The 15,930-nt window shown below is 56.9% G+C and overlaps 6 protein-coding genes across 6 annotated transcripts; 2 read left to right on the forward strand and 4 right to left on the reverse strand.

Moving 5' to 3' along the window:
• Positions 1 to 131: 131 nt before the first annotated feature.
• Positions 132 to 2,727, forward strand: N657DRAFT_631366 (glycoside hydrolase family 63 protein; the record flags this gene model as incomplete). Its single annotated transcript, XM_062791051.1, has 3 exons — positions 132 to 384; positions 447 to 2,416; positions 2,479 to 2,727. 3 exons carry the CDS (start codon positions 132 to 134, stop codon positions 2,725 to 2,727), a joined length of 2,472 nt encoding a protein of 823 aa, XP_062651341.1.
• N657DRAFT_612318 (putative GTPase activating protein) lies at positions 2,668 to 5,848 on the reverse strand. Its single transcript, XM_062790384.1, has 3 exons — positions 4,012 to 5,848; positions 3,376 to 3,957; positions 2,668 to 3,299 (listed from the first exon to the last, which is right to left on the reverse strand). The coding sequence occupies exons 1-3, from the start codon at positions 5,672 to 5,674 to the stop codon at positions 2,962 to 2,964; spliced, it is 2,583 nt and encodes an 860-aa protein (XP_062651342.1). The 5' UTR covers positions 5,675 to 5,848; the 3' UTR covers positions 2,668 to 2,961.
• Positions 5,849 to 5,972: 124 nt separating this feature from the next.
• Positions 5,973 to 7,359, reverse strand: N657DRAFT_669393 (uncharacterized protein; the record flags this gene model as incomplete). Its single annotated transcript, XM_062795484.1, has 3 exons — positions 5,973 to 6,391; positions 6,582 to 7,048; positions 7,115 to 7,359. 3 exons carry the CDS (start codon positions 7,357 to 7,359, stop codon positions 6,264 to 6,266), a joined length of 840 nt encoding a protein of 279 aa, XP_062651343.1. The 3' UTR covers positions 5,973 to 6,263.
• A 491-nt stretch (positions 7,360 to 7,850) lies between these two features.
• On the reverse strand, positions 7,851 to 11,373 carry N657DRAFT_687820 (uncharacterized protein; the record flags this gene model as incomplete). Its single annotated transcript, XM_062796906.1, has 2 exons — positions 7,851 to 8,835; positions 10,962 to 11,373. The coding sequence occupies 2 exons, from the start codon at positions 11,371 to 11,373 to the stop codon at positions 8,252 to 8,254; spliced, it is 996 nt and encodes a 331-aa protein (XP_062651344.1). The 3' UTR covers positions 7,851 to 8,251.
• Positions 11,374 to 13,438: 2,065 nt separating this feature from the next.
• Positions 13,439 to 14,218, forward strand: N657DRAFT_538885 (P-loop containing nucleoside triphosphate hydrolase protein; the record flags this gene model as incomplete). Its single annotated transcript, XM_062787807.1, has 1 exon — positions 13,439 to 14,218. A coding segment is annotated over one exon (780 nt), but the record flags the coding sequence as incomplete, so codon positions are not given.
• Positions 14,219 to 14,280: 62 nt separating this feature from the next.
• Positions 14,281 to 15,928, reverse strand: N657DRAFT_687822 (Mak16 protein). Its single transcript, XM_062796907.1, has 5 exons — positions 15,797 to 15,928; positions 15,723 to 15,747; positions 15,628 to 15,667; positions 15,475 to 15,576; positions 14,281 to 15,415 (listed from the first exon to the last, which is right to left on the reverse strand). Exons 1-5 carry the CDS (start codon positions 15,828 to 15,830, stop codon positions 14,651 to 14,653), a joined length of 966 nt encoding a protein of 321 aa, XP_062651346.1. The 5' UTR covers positions 15,831 to 15,928; the 3' UTR covers positions 14,281 to 14,650.
• Between the last annotated feature and the right edge of the window lie 2 nt (positions 15,929 to 15,930).

Consider the following 15,930-nt stretch of genomic DNA (forward strand, 5'->3'; position numbering starts at 1 on the left):
GTGTTCGAAATCCACAACTGTCATGGGAATCATTCCTTCCTGATGGTCCGCCGCCTCGCTCTTTTCGTGAGGCCACCATGAAGCCATAAGCTGCCTGCACTTTTGTAGACGAAACTTGAAGGAAGCATAGCATGGCGGAGGGCCGCCAATTGAGCTCCATGCTCGTGTTTTTTTGGCTCAATGCCCTCTTCGCTGGGCTGGGCCTTGCAGCTGACGACGGCGAATTCAACCTCCACAGCGAGATCGGCCTCCAGAACAACCAGAGCTTGCTATGGGGGCCCTACAGACCCAACCTCTACTTTGGCGTGCGCCCCAGGATACCCAAGAGCCTGATGACCGGCTTGATGTGGGGCAAGGTCGAGACATACTCGGATTTCCAGACCTGTTCGTTCCCCGAGCTACGACTTGTCTTTTTACTTTTTGGTCTGACCTGAGCTGGAATGCAGCAATACGGTACACGTGCGAACAAAATGAAGGCATGAAGGGGTACGGTTGGGAGGAATATGACCCCAGGCGCGGCGGCATCCAAACGATACACGACATCGAGAACCACATCGATCTGACCACCTCCTTCGTCAAGGTCCCCGGCGGCGCGCACGGCGGCAACTGGGCGGCGAGGATCAAGGGTGTTCTTAATAAGGATGCGCTTAAGGAGCAGAAGACGATTGTCGTTATCTACGTCACGCAGGAAGGGGAGAGCTCGGTGCTCCAGGCCTCGCCCCCTGATGATGAGTTCGGATACGAAGGCGACGTCACACTCACAGGGCACTCTGAGACGCTCGGCAACTACAAGCTTGTCATCACGAAAGGCAGGGGAGTCCAGCCCCAGAGCGACCACGACCTCTCGACAATCCGCGGACCAGGCCAGACCGTCGTCCAATCATTGATCTATCCTGAGGAGCACATCTGGCAGGCGAAGCCTATTCTGTTCAAGCAACTCAAGGAGGGCGTGGATTGGCTGGTCGAGAACAAATACGACGCCGTCGACCCTCCGCCCCCATGGCAGGTCTACCAGCTCGCCAACCGCCCGGGCACCGGAAATGTCCATATTGTGCAGAAGGTATTTGAGGGTGATTTTGAGTTTGAGGTTATCTTTTCGAGCGAGTCCGCCGGCAAGGAGCTCACGAGTGATGATATCACAAGGGAAGTCAAAGAGGCCACCGAGTCCTTTAGCGAGCGCTTCTCGCGCGTGTTCCCCCTGAAGCCACCGTTCAACGCCGAAAATTACAAGAAGTTTGGCAGGAGCATGTTCTCCAATTTGATCGGAGGCATCGGCTACTTCTACGGACATTCGGTCGTGGACCGCTCCTATGCGCCTGAGTATGATGAGGAGAACGAAGGCTTCTGGGAGGAAGCCGCCGAAGCACGAGCCCGCAACCAGCAGGGCTTGGAAGGCCCGTACGAGCTGTTCACGAGCATTCCCTCGCGGCCTTTCTTTCCCCGAGGCTTCCTGTGGGACGAAGGCTTCCACCTGCTTCCCATCGCCGACTGGGACATGGATCTCACCCTGGAAATTGTCAGGAGCTGGTTCAACCTTATAGACGAAGACGGCTGGATCGCCCGTGAGCAGATCCTCGGCGCTGAAGCCCGCAGCAAAGTGCCCGCCGAGTTCCAGACTCAATACCCACACTACGCTAACCCGCCGACCCTTTTTTTCATCATAGACGTCTTCGTTGACAAGCTCCGCAAGACCAACGGTACCCTGCCGGCCGGCCTGGAGCACCTCTCCCAAGATGAAACACTCGCCACCGCGTCCCTCAACAATCCTGAGGTCGGGCTCCAACACCTCCGCCGCCTCTACCCTCTCCTGCAGCGCCAGTTTAACTGGTTCCGCAAGACGCAAGCCGGCGATGTCAAGTCGTACGACCGCGAGGCCTACTCCGCCAAGGAAGCCTACCGCTGGCGCGGCCGCACCGTTACGCACTGCCTGACGAGCGGGCTGGACGACTACCCGCGCCCGCAGCCGCCGCACCCGGGCGAGCTGCACGTCGACCTGCTGTCGTGGGTTGGAGTCATGTCCAAGTCGCTCGCCAACGTCGCCGACGCGCTGGGCCACGCCGAGGACGCGGATGGATACAAAAAGATCCTCACAGCCATTGAGCGCAACCTGGACGACCTACATTGGTCCGAGAAGGACGGATGCTACTGCGACGCCACCGTCGACGAGTTCGAAGAGAACAAGCTGGTCTGCCACAAGGGCTACATCTCGCTGTTCCCCTTCCTGATGGGGCTGCTACGGCCCGACAGCCCCAAGCTGGGCAGATTGCTGCAGCTGATGGGCGACGAGGAGGAGCTGTGGAGCCCGCACGGCCTGCGTAGTCTGAGCAAGCGTGACGAGCTGTACGGGACAAAGGAAAATTACTGGCGCAGCCCGGTGTGGATCAACATTAACTATCTGGGAATTGTGCAGCTCTATGTACGTTGTCCCAATTTTTATTTTCCAACTCAACATGAATGTCGAACTGACTAAGATAATAGAACGTCGCAACCCTGGAGGGCCCGCACAAGGAGACAGCGAGGGATTTGTACTCGCGGCTCCGGAAGAACATCGTGGACACGGTGTACAAGAGCTGGGAGGAGACGGGATTCGCGTGGGAGCAGTACAACCCGGAGACGGGCAAGGGCCAGCGCACGCAGCACTTTACTGGCTGGACCAGTTTGGTGGTGAAGATCATGGCCATGGAGGACCTCGAGGGCAAAGCGGGTTATGTGAGGGATGAGCTGTAGTGCTACCATGCTTTTCAGGAGAACATTATCTGTCAAATGCAAACGTATCTGTCACCCCTATCGAGATGGAGTCTTGCATCACCGGTTTCTCCTGGCCATCTGGAGGTGCCAAAAGGCCGCGGAGATTATGATGGCGTGATCGTAAACGAATAAGCCCTCCGGTTTCCTTCATGTAGTCCGTCCCGTAATGTTGCTTTTCGTCATACGCCCCCCTCAACGCATCACAAACGAATCTCAAGCCACCATGCTTCCTTTCCCCAAACCATCTCCTTTTTTCACCAACTCCTTCCTCGGCAACACCTCCACTTGCCTGCTCAGCAACCGCCTAAGTTCAGGAGTAATAACCTTCTCGGGCTGCTGCGGTTGTGTTGGCGCCTTTCCGTTGCCTTTCCCAGTTCCCTGGGCCGGTGGAACGGACGAGCTCGACTCAGACAGCTGCCCTAGGCGCGGTCTCGGGGCAGGGAAGTTCCCCTTCTTGTCGATCGTGTCCACAAGGCGCTGGAAGCGCTTGAGGAGCGCTTCGGCACGGATAAGGGTCGAGTCGAGGTCGATGGTGCACGAGAGTTCGTTGACTGCATCAGTCAGTGGTCAGTCAATAATGCAGGTCGTTGGCAAGATTTGAGAGGGAAGAGAGAAGATGGCCCGTACCGTATTTCAACACTTCATCAAAGTGCTTGAGATGGGTCATGATCACATCTCGATGCTTCTCCAAGATGGCCAGCGCCACGAACAAGTGGAAGCTGCTGCTCAGGTAATCCGTCCAGAGCACCTCCCACAAGTGCAGGACATGCATCCAGTCAAACTCGCGCTTGTACCACACGAGCAGCATGCGGAAGAAGAAGAAAAAGTTTGTGCTCTCGGCCGAATCGAGGTGCGCGTACAGCTTGGGGTCCATGAACTGAACGAGGTGGTCAAGGGCGCGCAGCTGCGCGCGCATACCCGACTGGTCACGCAGGAAGTTGCGCTCCATGCGGTCCATGAAGCACTTGAAGGCCCAAAAGGCCATGGCATCGTCCTGCAGCACCGCATAGATCGGTGCGAGCAAGTCCGACATACCCTGGACGTAGCCCAAGTCGCGGTTGTATTCGTTATAGGTGAGCAGCATGTCCTTCATCTGCTCCATGTGCACGTTGGTGCCGACGCTAGCGAAAGGGGAGTCTGGGTCAGGGTGGGGGATGTCCTCGCCTGCGAAGATGGGAACGTTGCGATCGGTGCGGTGAACGTCTTTCTCTGAGAGGGGGTCAGAACCAGGCGTTGGAAGTGGTTCAGGAGACGGAGCCTTACCAATTCGTCCCCGCTGTTCCCGCCACCACTCGCCCTCCTCCCCTTCTCCGCCCCTGTCGATCTGCCGCTCCCACCAGGCACCCTTGAGTTTAATGTAGGCGTCCCTGAGGGAAGCAACCTGAGCTTTCCGCTCGTCGCTCGTGCTGTACCAGTCATAGACGCCAAGAAGAAACAGCCAGGCCTCTTTGCGCACCCCATCTTCAGGGTCTAACCCGCCATGAAATATGCGCTCCTTCACCTCATCCACTGTGACTGATAGCCGCCCAGTCCGAGGATCAAAGAAGCTCCTCCACTCCTTGAGCGTAACTGGTTTCCGGAGCTGCTCCAGCGTCAGGCTGCTCGTGCTATCAAGTAGCTCAAACTCTCCCACGTCCGTGTCCTCCAACTCCATAACCTCCCGGGCGGTCCATATCCTTTGGTTCCGGTCGCGCTCGCTCTGCTCGGCAATGCCCATAGCCCAACGGGCGAGGTAGATGCGGGCGCTGTCAAACTCGTCCTGCAGGGTCTGCACCTCGGGGTTCCGCAGCAAATTCCTTACCTGCGGCGGCACGCGAGGGTTATCCAACACGTCTTGCGCGGCCTGCCGCGTGAACGTTGTCACCTTGCTGAACTTCTCCATTATGTTCCACCCGGTCTCCTTGACAAACCTCATGAACGGGTCCATCCCGCCATCCCTGTTCCCGGACGCAGGCCCCGAAGCCCTCGATGCACCGGGCACACCGACGCCCTTCCCCCCACCACCCACCACAGTCTTGACGTTTGACCCCTTCCCGCCAAACGCCAGACTATCCTCCTCCGTCGGCTCCACCAGGTACACATTCGGCTCGACCACGCTCCTCTCAACAGTCACATACCGCTTCAACCACCGCAGCACCTCGTCCCCGCCCCAGAACATCTCCCCGCCCTCCTCAAACGGGTCAAACCTGTCCCGCGCCCGCCTCCTTTTCTGCAGCATCGTGCTCTGGCACTCGTTGTCATGAAAGAACAGCGGCGGGAACGAGTCGCCGGCGCGCGAGTTGATGATGACGCTGCCGTACCACCACCCGACGCTCGGCGGGCGGATGAGCAGCGAATAGACGGCCGAGACGGGGATGGCGAAGGCGTAGTGGCCGACGGCGGAGCCCGGCGTGTGGCTCGTGACGGTGGGCGGGGGCGGGACGAGGTAGGACTGTTTCGGGGGCGAGTCCGTGTCGACGCTGAGGTCTACCTTGACGTAGATGGAAGCGGCGTCGCCGAGCTGGGATTCGGGGACCCAGGCGAGGAGGAGATCGGAGACGGCCGGCCGGGAGTGGGCGGATGAGGACGAGGTTGGGCGGTCATCGTTGTTGATGGCGGTGGTGCTGGACGGAAAGGGGTGCTTCTGCTGGAGGAGGGCGATGTAGCCGGGGATGTTGTCTCGGGCAGAGGGGGTCGGATGGACGTAGACTTTGGACTTGGAGAAGAGCAGCTTGACGCCGCGGCCGGATTCGGTGTGGGTGATGGTATTGTAGTCGCCTTCCTCGTCGTCACTCATGGCGTAGAAGCTGCCTGCGGGCGAGGCGGGACGGAGCTGGTGGGAGATAGTGGAAAAAGACGAGGATGGGGTTGCTGTTGTGTTCTGTTGCGAGGTCGAAGAAGGCTCCCGATTTAACGACGACGACGTCATGCGTGTGATGCGTGTCATTGTTCTCGTCGCCGTTGCTGCTGCAACCTATCTTACCTCCGGAGAGTTGAGAGATGGTGGGAACTGGTTGAGCTAGCCGGCAGAGTCACACTGGCATCTGTCAAATGGTACAGTGATTTTGAAGGGCATGCCTGTCGCGGGTGGTATGTCGGCGTCAGCTGGTCCTTAAAGCTGCCCGTGCAAGGCAGGAAGCAATGGTCAGCCCCGCGGTTGATGGCGGCTTTGGAGGGGTAGCCAAGGACCGAGAGGTAGTAGTACAGGAGTCCCCTGCAAAATAAGCGCCGTTAAATAAGTACCTGTACGGTATACCAGATTCAGTTCGCCTTCGACGCGCGTACCGACAAGACTTGTCGTCATCTTCCGAGGAGCCACGAGAGGCAAACACACTCTACTGTGATGTCTCCTTGGAGACCATCTCACACACCGCCGCCTGGACAAAGTCGACTGATGGTAGGCGCATTTATCCTGCAACCCCTCCGTGTCAAGGTCCCTACCAGAGCCAGCCAGACACGAGACTAAGGTATTTGAGCGCCGAGGTATTTGCGACCGCACGTCAATGCTTTGATCCTGGCGCTATCGGCCTGGAACCTCACTGGTAATCATCGATGGAAGTGAATGACACTCTGTATTGTCCAGCAAAGGACGCCTGGCGTTTCGCGAAGTCGTACGACGACCCAACAGCTGGATGAGCGATCCTGGTGTTTAACATTGGTGCGACTAAGGCAGTTTGTCAGACCTCAAACTGCACCCTCACCCCATCCACTCGTCCCAGTGCCGACGAGGGCAGCCAGTACCCAACTTTCCTTTCCAGCTCATCCAACTCGTCATCTTGGTCGCGGCCCGCTGGGCAATCCCCCTCTAGGCCCGCTCGGTAGCCCGTAGGCCCTGCCACCCCCCTGCCCCCTACTGTCTCCTCCTCCTCCTCCGCCCGGATAGTCAAACCCTCCATCCGCCCACGGCGCATTCGCGCTCATAACAGGTCGGTCGTTGCGTCTCCCGGGCTGGGCTCCATACCCAACATCACCGCCGCCCCCGCTATTCCCGCCGCTCCCCCAACCCCATCGATTCCCAGACTGCTGCGCCGACGCCGGCGGCTGCTGCTGCTGCTGTTGCTGAACAGGCGGCTGGAACGGGCCCCCCGAATTGGGACTCGCCGTCCTCGCACCGCCCCAGAGCCTCTGCTTCAGCATTTCCTGCGCGCTCGACCGCCCGCCGCCCGCCGGACTACTGACCGCGTCACCCCTCCCGCCGCCAGGCAAACTTCCCGTCCTCTGCCCGCCCATCCCCGGCCGCTGTCCATCAACACCACCACCAGCGAACGGATTCCTACTGTTCACGAACTGCCCCGGCTGCCCCTGCCTCTGCTGGCTACCGCTATTGTCCCCCCACAAACTACTCAGCCCCCCAACCTGTTGCCCACCTCCTCCTTGTTGACCATACCTGGCCCCCAGTTGCGGCTGTGGCTGCGAGGCGAACACGGGCTGCTGCGGCGGCGGCACCTTCGGGTCCGGCGGCAGCCAGCCCGGCAGCGGCTGGCCCTTTTCCGAGTAGTAGGCGCGCAGGACGCGGCAAACAAGCGTGTCGTCTTCCGTTTCGCCGTCGGACTCGCCGCCAAAGTAGGTGCGCTGGAGCTTGGTGGTGTAGGACGAGGCGTTGGTGAGCAAGTCCTTGTACCACGACGCCATGGTGAGCGGGTGGAAATTCCCAGTCAGTGAAAGTCTATGATTTTGGTTATTTGAGTTGGCGATTCGTTAGTTCAAGAAATCGGCAGGATGGTTGGGTTGATTGGGGTGCCTGCGGCGGATTGCGGCTCTTATCGATCGACGGGGGACAAGGCGGTCGGGGCGGGGTAAGCGTTTGAAGAGAGATGGCGGTCGTATGTCGAATGATCTTTATGTGCTTAGTACCTAGAATACGGCGGTATATATGGTGTCGCAGGCGGCGTGCGACTCAACAATGTGGATTGCCTGGGCGCCGAGATGTTGGAGAGTCTCGATGGTTTGAGACAAGAGCTGCGACACCAGCTGCTCGCATCAAAATGGTTTCAAGCTGCCCCACTCGGAAGGCTAGCCGGTACGCTAATTTACGATGAACAAACTCGTAAGTATCGTAACTTTACAAGAATCGGTAAAAGACGACTTTCTCAAAATGTCGCTCTCAATTCCATGAAGCGGTACTCTGTGGAGGGGATAAGCCAAGCACCAGACATTGCACGCCATCATGGATCCGGTCATCCAGCCCTACATTTTTTTTAGTGGACTTTCCAGTCTTCAAGTACACCGTTGTCGCTGGGGTTGGCGAGATGGGCAACCCAGCACACACCCTTCTCTAAGGAGGACCAGACATCATACACAGCCCTGCCAACCAAGGACCTAGTCTGCTCGAATGTATCTTACCGAGATTCATTTCTTTCAACAAATCAGTATATCACGCGCGACAGTAAGCGTCAAGACAAGCACGAAGCCCATCTCCTTCAAGAGCTCATGCCATGCTTCTCGGTCCCAGTCTCAGCGACAGCTCCCGAAGATGCCCGCCTGGGACGCCTGACACGTCGCCCTGCAGACCGCACCAACAAACTTAGTTGCCGTCACAAGGGGCAAAGATCCAGTCACTCTTATCCCACATCTCCGGGAACCGTCCTTCTAACTTCGTCTCCGACTCATACAACACCGTCTCCCCCGCTCCGCTCTCCTCCACAATAACCCAGCCGCCGAGGTCGACAGGTCTCAGGTAGACGCCGATAGGAGGTGCCGGGGTGGGGCCGTAGCGGGGCCCAACGATGACCGCTGCATTACCGCAGGGCTCCTCGGCTGGAAAGAACTGCACGGCGCGATTGCGCGACGAGCGCGGCAGCAGTATGGTCTCCCGTGGCACCCGGATATTGAAGAGCGCCGAAGGTTTGTTTTCTGGCGTCACGTCCGTGAACGTCCGGCGCAGCTCGTTCGTTCTCTGCTCGGCGGAATTTGTACTGGTGGAAGGCGCCTGTACCCTAGGGAAAATGACCTGGTACACGCGAAGACGGTCGTCGCTAATGGTCAGATACAGCTCGTGCGGGCGCCAGGTGAAGGCGAATGGCACGTCGGTACAAAAGGCCGAGCAAACGAGCATCCCAGCCGACAGCTCGGCGCCGTTGCTAACGGCCTGGGTGGATTTCGAGCTGGCTGCGTCGGCGAGAGTTGGAGGACGATGACGTGCAGGTTCAGACAAAGGCGAGCTTTTGCGATACTCTTTCCCTCTGTCTGTTCCTCCTCTCTGCGACAGCGTCGATGATAGCCACCCGCAGTACGTTCCCACACTCAGAGAACGAAAGGCTTATACAGATCGGCAGGGCTATGGGATATGGAAGCGCGATGCGGTTAGTGCCATCATCTTCTTATCTCTGTAATGTCCCTTCCAGCGGATTCACTTACCTCTCCTCATCTCGGGGGTCATGATCCTCTGTTCGAAGCATTTGTTCTGCCCAGTGTCGCAGAACAGTAAACAGGAGCCGCTCAACGCCCACACGACGAGGATGTGTTTTGGATGGACAACCGGCGGAGAGTCGTGGAGGAGGACAGGGTTGTTCCTTCTGACGTGAAATACAGCACTTGTATTCCCACTCGCATCCGTCCGATATACATCAAGCTCCTGCCTGGGCTTGAAGTCTCGTCTCGACACAACTCCGACTAGCTGTCCTTTAAGGATCCAGTAGAGCTGGTGCGCCGAATTATAGCACCATTCTCCTTTGCGCTGGCATCGGTTGCATAGGTCATAATCGCCGTCGTCGCATTCTCGGCAGTGGTACCAGCGGTGTTGCCAGTAGCAAGTCTTGTCACACACATCGTATGAGACGCGAAGGGTTCTCAGCCGTCGAATCCGGACGGTGCCTTCGGGTTTGGGATTTACTGGGGCGGCCTCAATTCGAAGCATCTTGTCCATGGATACAACACGGTCGAAGCCCGAATTATCGGATGATGGACCTAGAACATCCGAAAGCATCAGCGAGGCCACCAATTGCTCGTCTTGACGGTCGTCCGATCCAATGGTCAAGGAGAGTTGATATCGAAATCGGAATTGTCGAGGTCTTCGGATATGCCATCGGCAATGTCGTTGTCGTCAGACTGGGGAGGCTCTTCAATTGCGATTCCATCGCTCAACGAATCTTCTACGCTGTCTTCACTCCATGATTCCGTTGCTGAGGACATACTATGTGACTCCAGGGAACAGACGATTCGTCATCGGCGCGATAGCACCCAGATGAGGAATCAGACGAACCCGCTTCAGAGCCGTCTTCACCGTCATCATTAGAGGAGTTGTCGGAGTCAGAATCGTCAGAGTCAGAGTCGTCGTCAGAGTCGCTCGCTTGTCGCGGCGGGTCATCCACTGGGCAATGGGTTCGCCGGACGCGGCGGCGGTATACTACCAGGAAGCGTTCCCGGAGGCAACCCTCCTCTAATAATTCGCCGATACGCTTGTCCATGATCTCACGGTAATGCTCCTCTTGGCCAACACTATCGGGACCTGTCTTGATAAACAGTTTGGATCCTAATCTGAGCAGCGGACCCTCGAGCCAGAGAGCAACGGCAGTCGGAGACACCACCGAGTCAGTCTCGGAAAGAAGCGGCATCGGCTTGAGATTTCTGGACTGTGCAGATGTAGCGTGACAGGGAAGTCTCAGTAGCCGGAAGCGGCAAGCTCGTAGTCGAGCTGGCTATGGGACTGTTTCTGCCACCCGAAGCCCACTGTTCGACAACAACATGTTCCTGTTGGTCCCTGGGACTCGTCGGCAACATGGTCAGCATCCATCTCTGTTGTATTGGGACACCACCTACTCCTCGGTACGAATATACGCGACCGATAGACGTCTTCCATCCTCTGAGACGGTGTGAGCCTGGACACAGTCTCGGTGCTGCGTGTGTGGCTCGCTTCCGGCCCGATTGAACTCGAAGCTGACGTAGCGGCTCTGGCTATGACCACCTCTACAGTGGTTAGAGAGGAAGCTCTTCGGCCCCAAAGCTCCCCAAAAACAACGGTCAATTTCGCCGCGGAAGAAGTCAGACGGCTGGGCCTGCAGCAGGCGGCACCATTGATTGATGTACGGTCCAATCAGCGACGGCTCAGAATAGCAAAAGGGGACGCAGGAAAGGTCGTGGAGAGCACCTGCCTCCCTGGTTCTGTTTGATGTCGTGGAGTTGCTGCCTGACTTGAACAGGGAAGGAGCTGGTCAGACATGGAGTTTCCCAAAAGGCGATGGGATTTGAGATCTCTGCATCCGTCCGATCTGATGATCATGCTCTAAGGTACTTACTATGCTGCGCTTCCTTTGCCCACGAAGGCATGCCCGTCACCTTCTGTCCTCTCAGGACAAGGAGCAGCTCCCTCACATACACAACCGCTGCCAAGGCCGCGTAGTTGTGCCACTCGTCGTTTTTGTGAGTGTCCGAGTAGTCGTATATTCCCCTAGTCACCAGACACGGAAGACTGTTCATCAGTCCGGCGGCCTCCATCTCGAAGCACATCACCTTGAGCTTCTTGTCCTTCGCATGCCTATCCCTCGCCTCAGCATCTCTCATAACGCAATTGTCCGACGTAATCGTTCCGTAGTGTACGGTGACCTGACGCGCAGCTCCGCGCTCCTTGCGCTTGACCACCTGGTTGTCGTCGCAGTACCCGCACCCATCTTCATCGACATCTTGTGTCCAGTCATCCTTCGTCTTCATCTTCGACCTCCTCGTCATCCTCTTGCTGGGCTGGCTGGTTCTGGTGGAGATATTTGGTCTTGAACAACCTGTCTCGCGCAGGGCGGCTGTAGCCACGCCCCTCGGTCTGGCCGGGCCATAGACAGGCAGAAGCTGGATGCCGGAGCATGTCGATTCTTGCCACGGCCGGCCGGTTCAATAATCAGACACTGGTATACCGTGACCCATCGCTCTGAACAGGACAGGGCTGGGGTTGAGGAACTCAAGAACGTAGGTATGGAGAGAACAGCATCTGCGAGCTGGAGAAGGCTGCACATGTATGTCAGCCAGGCGGGTGTGGCTTGAGAGTTTCGATAACCCTCAATACCTCAGTACCTCAGCTAACCTGAAAACTTACCCAGGCCCCTCAGGCTTTGTTATGCGCTGGCCATGAAGTCAAAACCGTTCCCCTCATAGGTGCCCGCAATCCTGAACTTTGGTGTGCTTACCAAGGGTAAGCGGCATCATGCACTCTTGGGGCGTTAATGAAGTCTCGTGGCTCCTCGTTGGTATCACTTCGCTCAGCTCGGCTGTCAGTTCCCTCGTTTTGGCATTCTTATCGCACAGTCTGACGACTGGCCAAGGCAACTACTGCAGTACTAATCCGTTTACGCCACGGCAGCTGCTGTGAGGGCAGCTAGGAACAGATTGTGTCTCAATGCAGCCCTATAATGTGACCGAGCTCACACTGACTGCCGCTGGCAAGCCTACCTCCGTGAGCTGGGCTACAGCGACATGATGAATGGAGGAGACACGCCTCACGAACTGTCTTAACCATGATAAACACATTCTCCCAGGCTCTGCTCACCTAGGCATCTCATGAAGCGGCATGATACCAAGACTTGCGATTCCAGGGTCCAGTGTGCAAGAAGCAAAGAGAAACAGACAGCATTGAAGAACCGGATGCCTCCGCCAGCTGTCACAATGCCTCCTGACCTCACGGAAGCTGACACCTCAGGGCTCTCTGTGACCAGAAAAGACCTACAGTGTGGGACTGAAGCGGAGAGGAATGTGGCGGAGGAGAAGCGTCAAAAGATCATCTACGTGGACCAGCTGTACGATGAGGTACCGTGTAAACGCCTATTCAAGCCATAACTAATACATCACAGCTGGGACAAGTAAGCCCTCCTGGAACGGCACCCGGTGAACGCGACAAGCCCCTAGTTCTCACACTACACGACCACCATAGGCGGAACAGAAAGTTCGTTTCGTCAAGACCATGCCTCCTCGAGCGCGGAAGGACAAATTTCGGAAGTATGTGATTAGCGTGGCTCGCCGCATCAGCACCAATAAAACCTTTGAAGGCCGCTACGTCGTGGACATCCGGGGAGACCATATACGCGAGGCGCTATCCGATGAGTATCGTCATGTCGTGGATATTTCATTTCCCAAACAACTGAGCTCGTGAGTGCTTTCAAGTCACTCCTCAACCCCCTTTTCCTTTCCTTCCAGCTTCCAAAACGCCGGATCTTGCTCATCCTCTTTAGGAGGGAGACAAACTCAGACTTCTTTATCATGCGTTTCCGATGCTGGGCCGGAGGTTGGAAGAGGAAAAGTCTCGGGAGACTCCAGATCAAGACCGCGTTTTCCAGCTGGAAGCCGCTGCGAAATTCATCAGCAGCGCCAAAAGGCTCTGAGCTTATGGGGACGAGAGTTGCAAGAGTACAAAGGCCATGGTCTTGTCGACAGACTCGAGGGAAAGGAGTGGAAGTTCGACAGGTTCAACGTACGCCGCAACCCGCTCACTCATGAACGACGGGTACTGACAAGGGGCAACTGACGGCAGTCTCACGGCCGTGTCATGATTGACCCCGTCGCATTTGACAGAATCGTACCAAACAACCACGTCATCCCGGTTATTTCGACGCCCGTAAATATACCCGCCCTGACTGAGTCTCAACTGCTCCTCATGAACCCACTGTGTTACGGCTCAGTTTCGGTAACAAAACCTGAGGTACGTTCATCAACCTTACTCACCCGTCAATTTACATGGATTCCAATTCTCCTGAGGCCAAACCGATCCGTCTGGCGCTTCCCTCCTAACAACGAAGCTGTTCTAGGTGCCTTCGTGGCCACCAAGCTGGAGGCGGTCCACTGGGGTGAGGACATTGTCAACTCGCTCGTTCTTAGCGCAGAGCGCAAAGACTTTATCCGCGACCTGGTGCGCCACCACGGCAGAGCGGGCAGCAGCCGCTTCGACGACTTCGTCCGCGACAAGGGCAAGGGCCTCGTCGGGCTGCTCTCTGGCCCGCCCGGGGCCGGCAAAACGCTCACGGCCGAGGCAGTCGCCGAGATTGCGCACCGGCCGCTGTGCATGATCAGCCCGAGCGAGCTGGGCGACAGCGCGACCTCGGTGCAAACGCAGCTGGTCAGGTTCCTGGAGCTCGCCGAAACGTGGAACGCTGTGGTGCTGCTCGACAAGGCCGACGTGTTTCTGGCCGAGCGTGGCGACGACAACCTGGCCCAAAACGCCATCACGTCCATCTTTCTCCGCCACCTTGAATACTACCAGTGCATCCTGCTGCTGACGACCAACAGGCTCGACAGCTTCAACGAGGCGTTCCAGAGCCGTGTTCACTTTTGTTTCGAATACGGGGCCCTCGACGCGTCTGCGCGCAAGGCCATTTGGACGGCCTTCCTGAACAAAATAAAGCAAGATACTGACGTCCAGGTGGCGGCGGGGGAGGAAGAGATTGAGAAGCTGGCGCAGCGGGAACTGAATGGGCGGCAGATCAAGAACGTTGTTCACCTGTCACAGGCAGTAGCCGCGCAACGCCAGACGGCGATTACTCTCGACAGCATGTTGCTTGCGGTTGACTTTGCGGGGGGATCGTGGAAAAAGAATAGGGAAGAGGCTGGGCGGAGATTTTTGGGAGAGAGGAAGGCATCGGAAGGCAGTGCTTCGCTAGACCTGGATTCTTGAGGGAGCCATGGTTGGTATTGCTCGGCTGTCTCTCTCGAAACCGTAGTGCGGTTGGAAAATCAGTTATGACGATAAGTCCGGCCAACCCCGTCTTGGGGCCCTGACGGTCAGCCATGTCTGAGCTCAGGCAATCACCTATTTACCGGTTTGATGCTGATGTACTGGGCGAGTGATGTCTCTCCAGGCTGACGAGGTCCGCATAATGCCCATGAACAACCGACGGATGCCAATGAAGATGACATGTCAAACTGAGCCCTTACACCGTACAATATTACAGCCCCATGCTCCCGTCGATTTCGATGACAGGCAAACCTATGCGCCGAAACCCCAGACGAACTAGAATGCAAGCAGCTTTTCCCTGTCCGCTGTTTCGTGCTCCAGCTCCAACTCCTTCCGTTTCCGCGCCGTGGGCTTGACTGCCCGGCCTCTCTTCCGCTTGTCGCCCGCCTTTGTCTTCTTCTTGACATCCTCCTCGCTATCCTCATCGTCCTCATCCTCTTCATCGTCGTCCTCCTCGCTGCCCAACCAATCCTCGATGTCGGCCAGCTCTTCGTCGCTCTCGTCAAAGTCCGAAACATACTCGACCGCGCCGGCCTCCTCCTCATCCTCCTCTTCCATTTCTTTTTCAGACTCCGCCCCAGACTCCGCTTCCTCGTCCTCGATGCCCTTGTCCATGTCCTTGTCCCGCACACCCTCGCCTTCCGCCTCGAGAGCATTCAGAACCTTCTTCCAGATGTTGGCGTTGCAGTTGAGCGGCATGTCACCGTAGGCGCCTTGCCGCAATCTCTCGAGCAGTTCTCTCTCGATCGTCCGCTCCAGTTTTGCCGCCGCCAACGCCTTGCGTTCTCTGGCCTCCTCGCGGTGCTTGATCTTGGGCGCCATCTTCGGTACGAGCGTTTCGCCTAGCCTAGCCTCCTCCGCCGCTATCCTGCGCATGCGGGTCGCCACTTGGACCAGCCGTGTGAGGCGTTGCTTGCATTTGTGGAGGAGAAATTTCGGGAAGTACTGGAGCCGTTCCTCGATTTGTTGGAGGGCTTGTTGATAGTTCTTGGAGAGCTTGATTTTCTCCCACCATTTCGACGGCATGTGCGATCGTTCGATCTGTGAAAGCAAACCTGGGTCAGCAAGGTTGAGGCATTATAACCGCTTTGAAAACGTACAGTCTTGATGTAAAGATAGATTGTCCCTTTCGGCGACGTCCTCACGGTGGCATACCGACTGTTGGCGAGAGGGCAACTTTGCCTGTTGCACAGACCGCTGACCTGGTTGTACTGTTAGCCGAGGCTGCGACAACTGCTTGGCAGGCAACGCACTGAATATTCATTTCTGCAAAAATTATTTCCTTTTGTTGTCCTGGATCAGGTTAGAAGATTCAACACGACGAGATTGGCAGGAGCGCAAGGCATACTTGAGCTTGAAAGCACAGAACTGTTCTGCGGTGGAGGTTAGCGGCGATCTTTCTGAGCTCGATGAATTGCTTACGGTTAATGATCTGCCAGACAATTTCGTCAGACATGGTGAATCCTGCCAGTGGATGTGTAGACGAAACTCGGTTCGATGTGTATAATGAAATTGTTGCTGGAAAAGCGTCAGATTCTCACAGTGATCGTTCGGTC

This window comes from Parathielavia appendiculata (genome assembly GCF_033297405.1).
Source record: "Parathielavia appendiculata strain CBS 731.68 unplaced genomic scaffold N657scaffold_2, whole genome shotgun sequence".
Classification (NCBI taxonomy): Eukaryota; Fungi; Ascomycota; class Sordariomycetes; order Sordariales; family Chaetomiaceae; genus Parathielavia; species Parathielavia appendiculata.

Coding starts and splice junctions, on each gene's coding strand:
- N657DRAFT_612318 (XM_062790384.1), bottom strand. CDS start 5,674: ATGACACGCATCACACGCATGACGTCGTCGTCGTTAAATCGGGAGCCT. Junction 3,958..4,011: donor GGAACAGCGGGGACGAATTG/GTAAGGCTCCGT, acceptor ACCCCCTCTCAG/AGAAAGACGTTCACCGCACC. Junction 3,300..3,375: donor TGATGAAGTGTTGAAATACG/GTACGGGCCATC, acceptor TGACTGATGCAG/TCAACGAACTCTCGTGCACC.
- N657DRAFT_687822 (XM_062796907.1), bottom strand. CDS start 15,830: ATGTCTGACGAAATTGTCTGGCAGATCATTAACC. Junction 15,668..15,722: donor TTCTGTGCTTTCAAGCTCAA/GTATGCCTTGCG, acceptor AACCTGATCCAG/GACAACAAAAGGAAATAATT. Junction 15,416..15,474: donor TCTATCTTTACATCAAGACT/GTACGTTTTCAA, acceptor TTGCTTTCACAG/ATCGAACGATCGCACATGCC.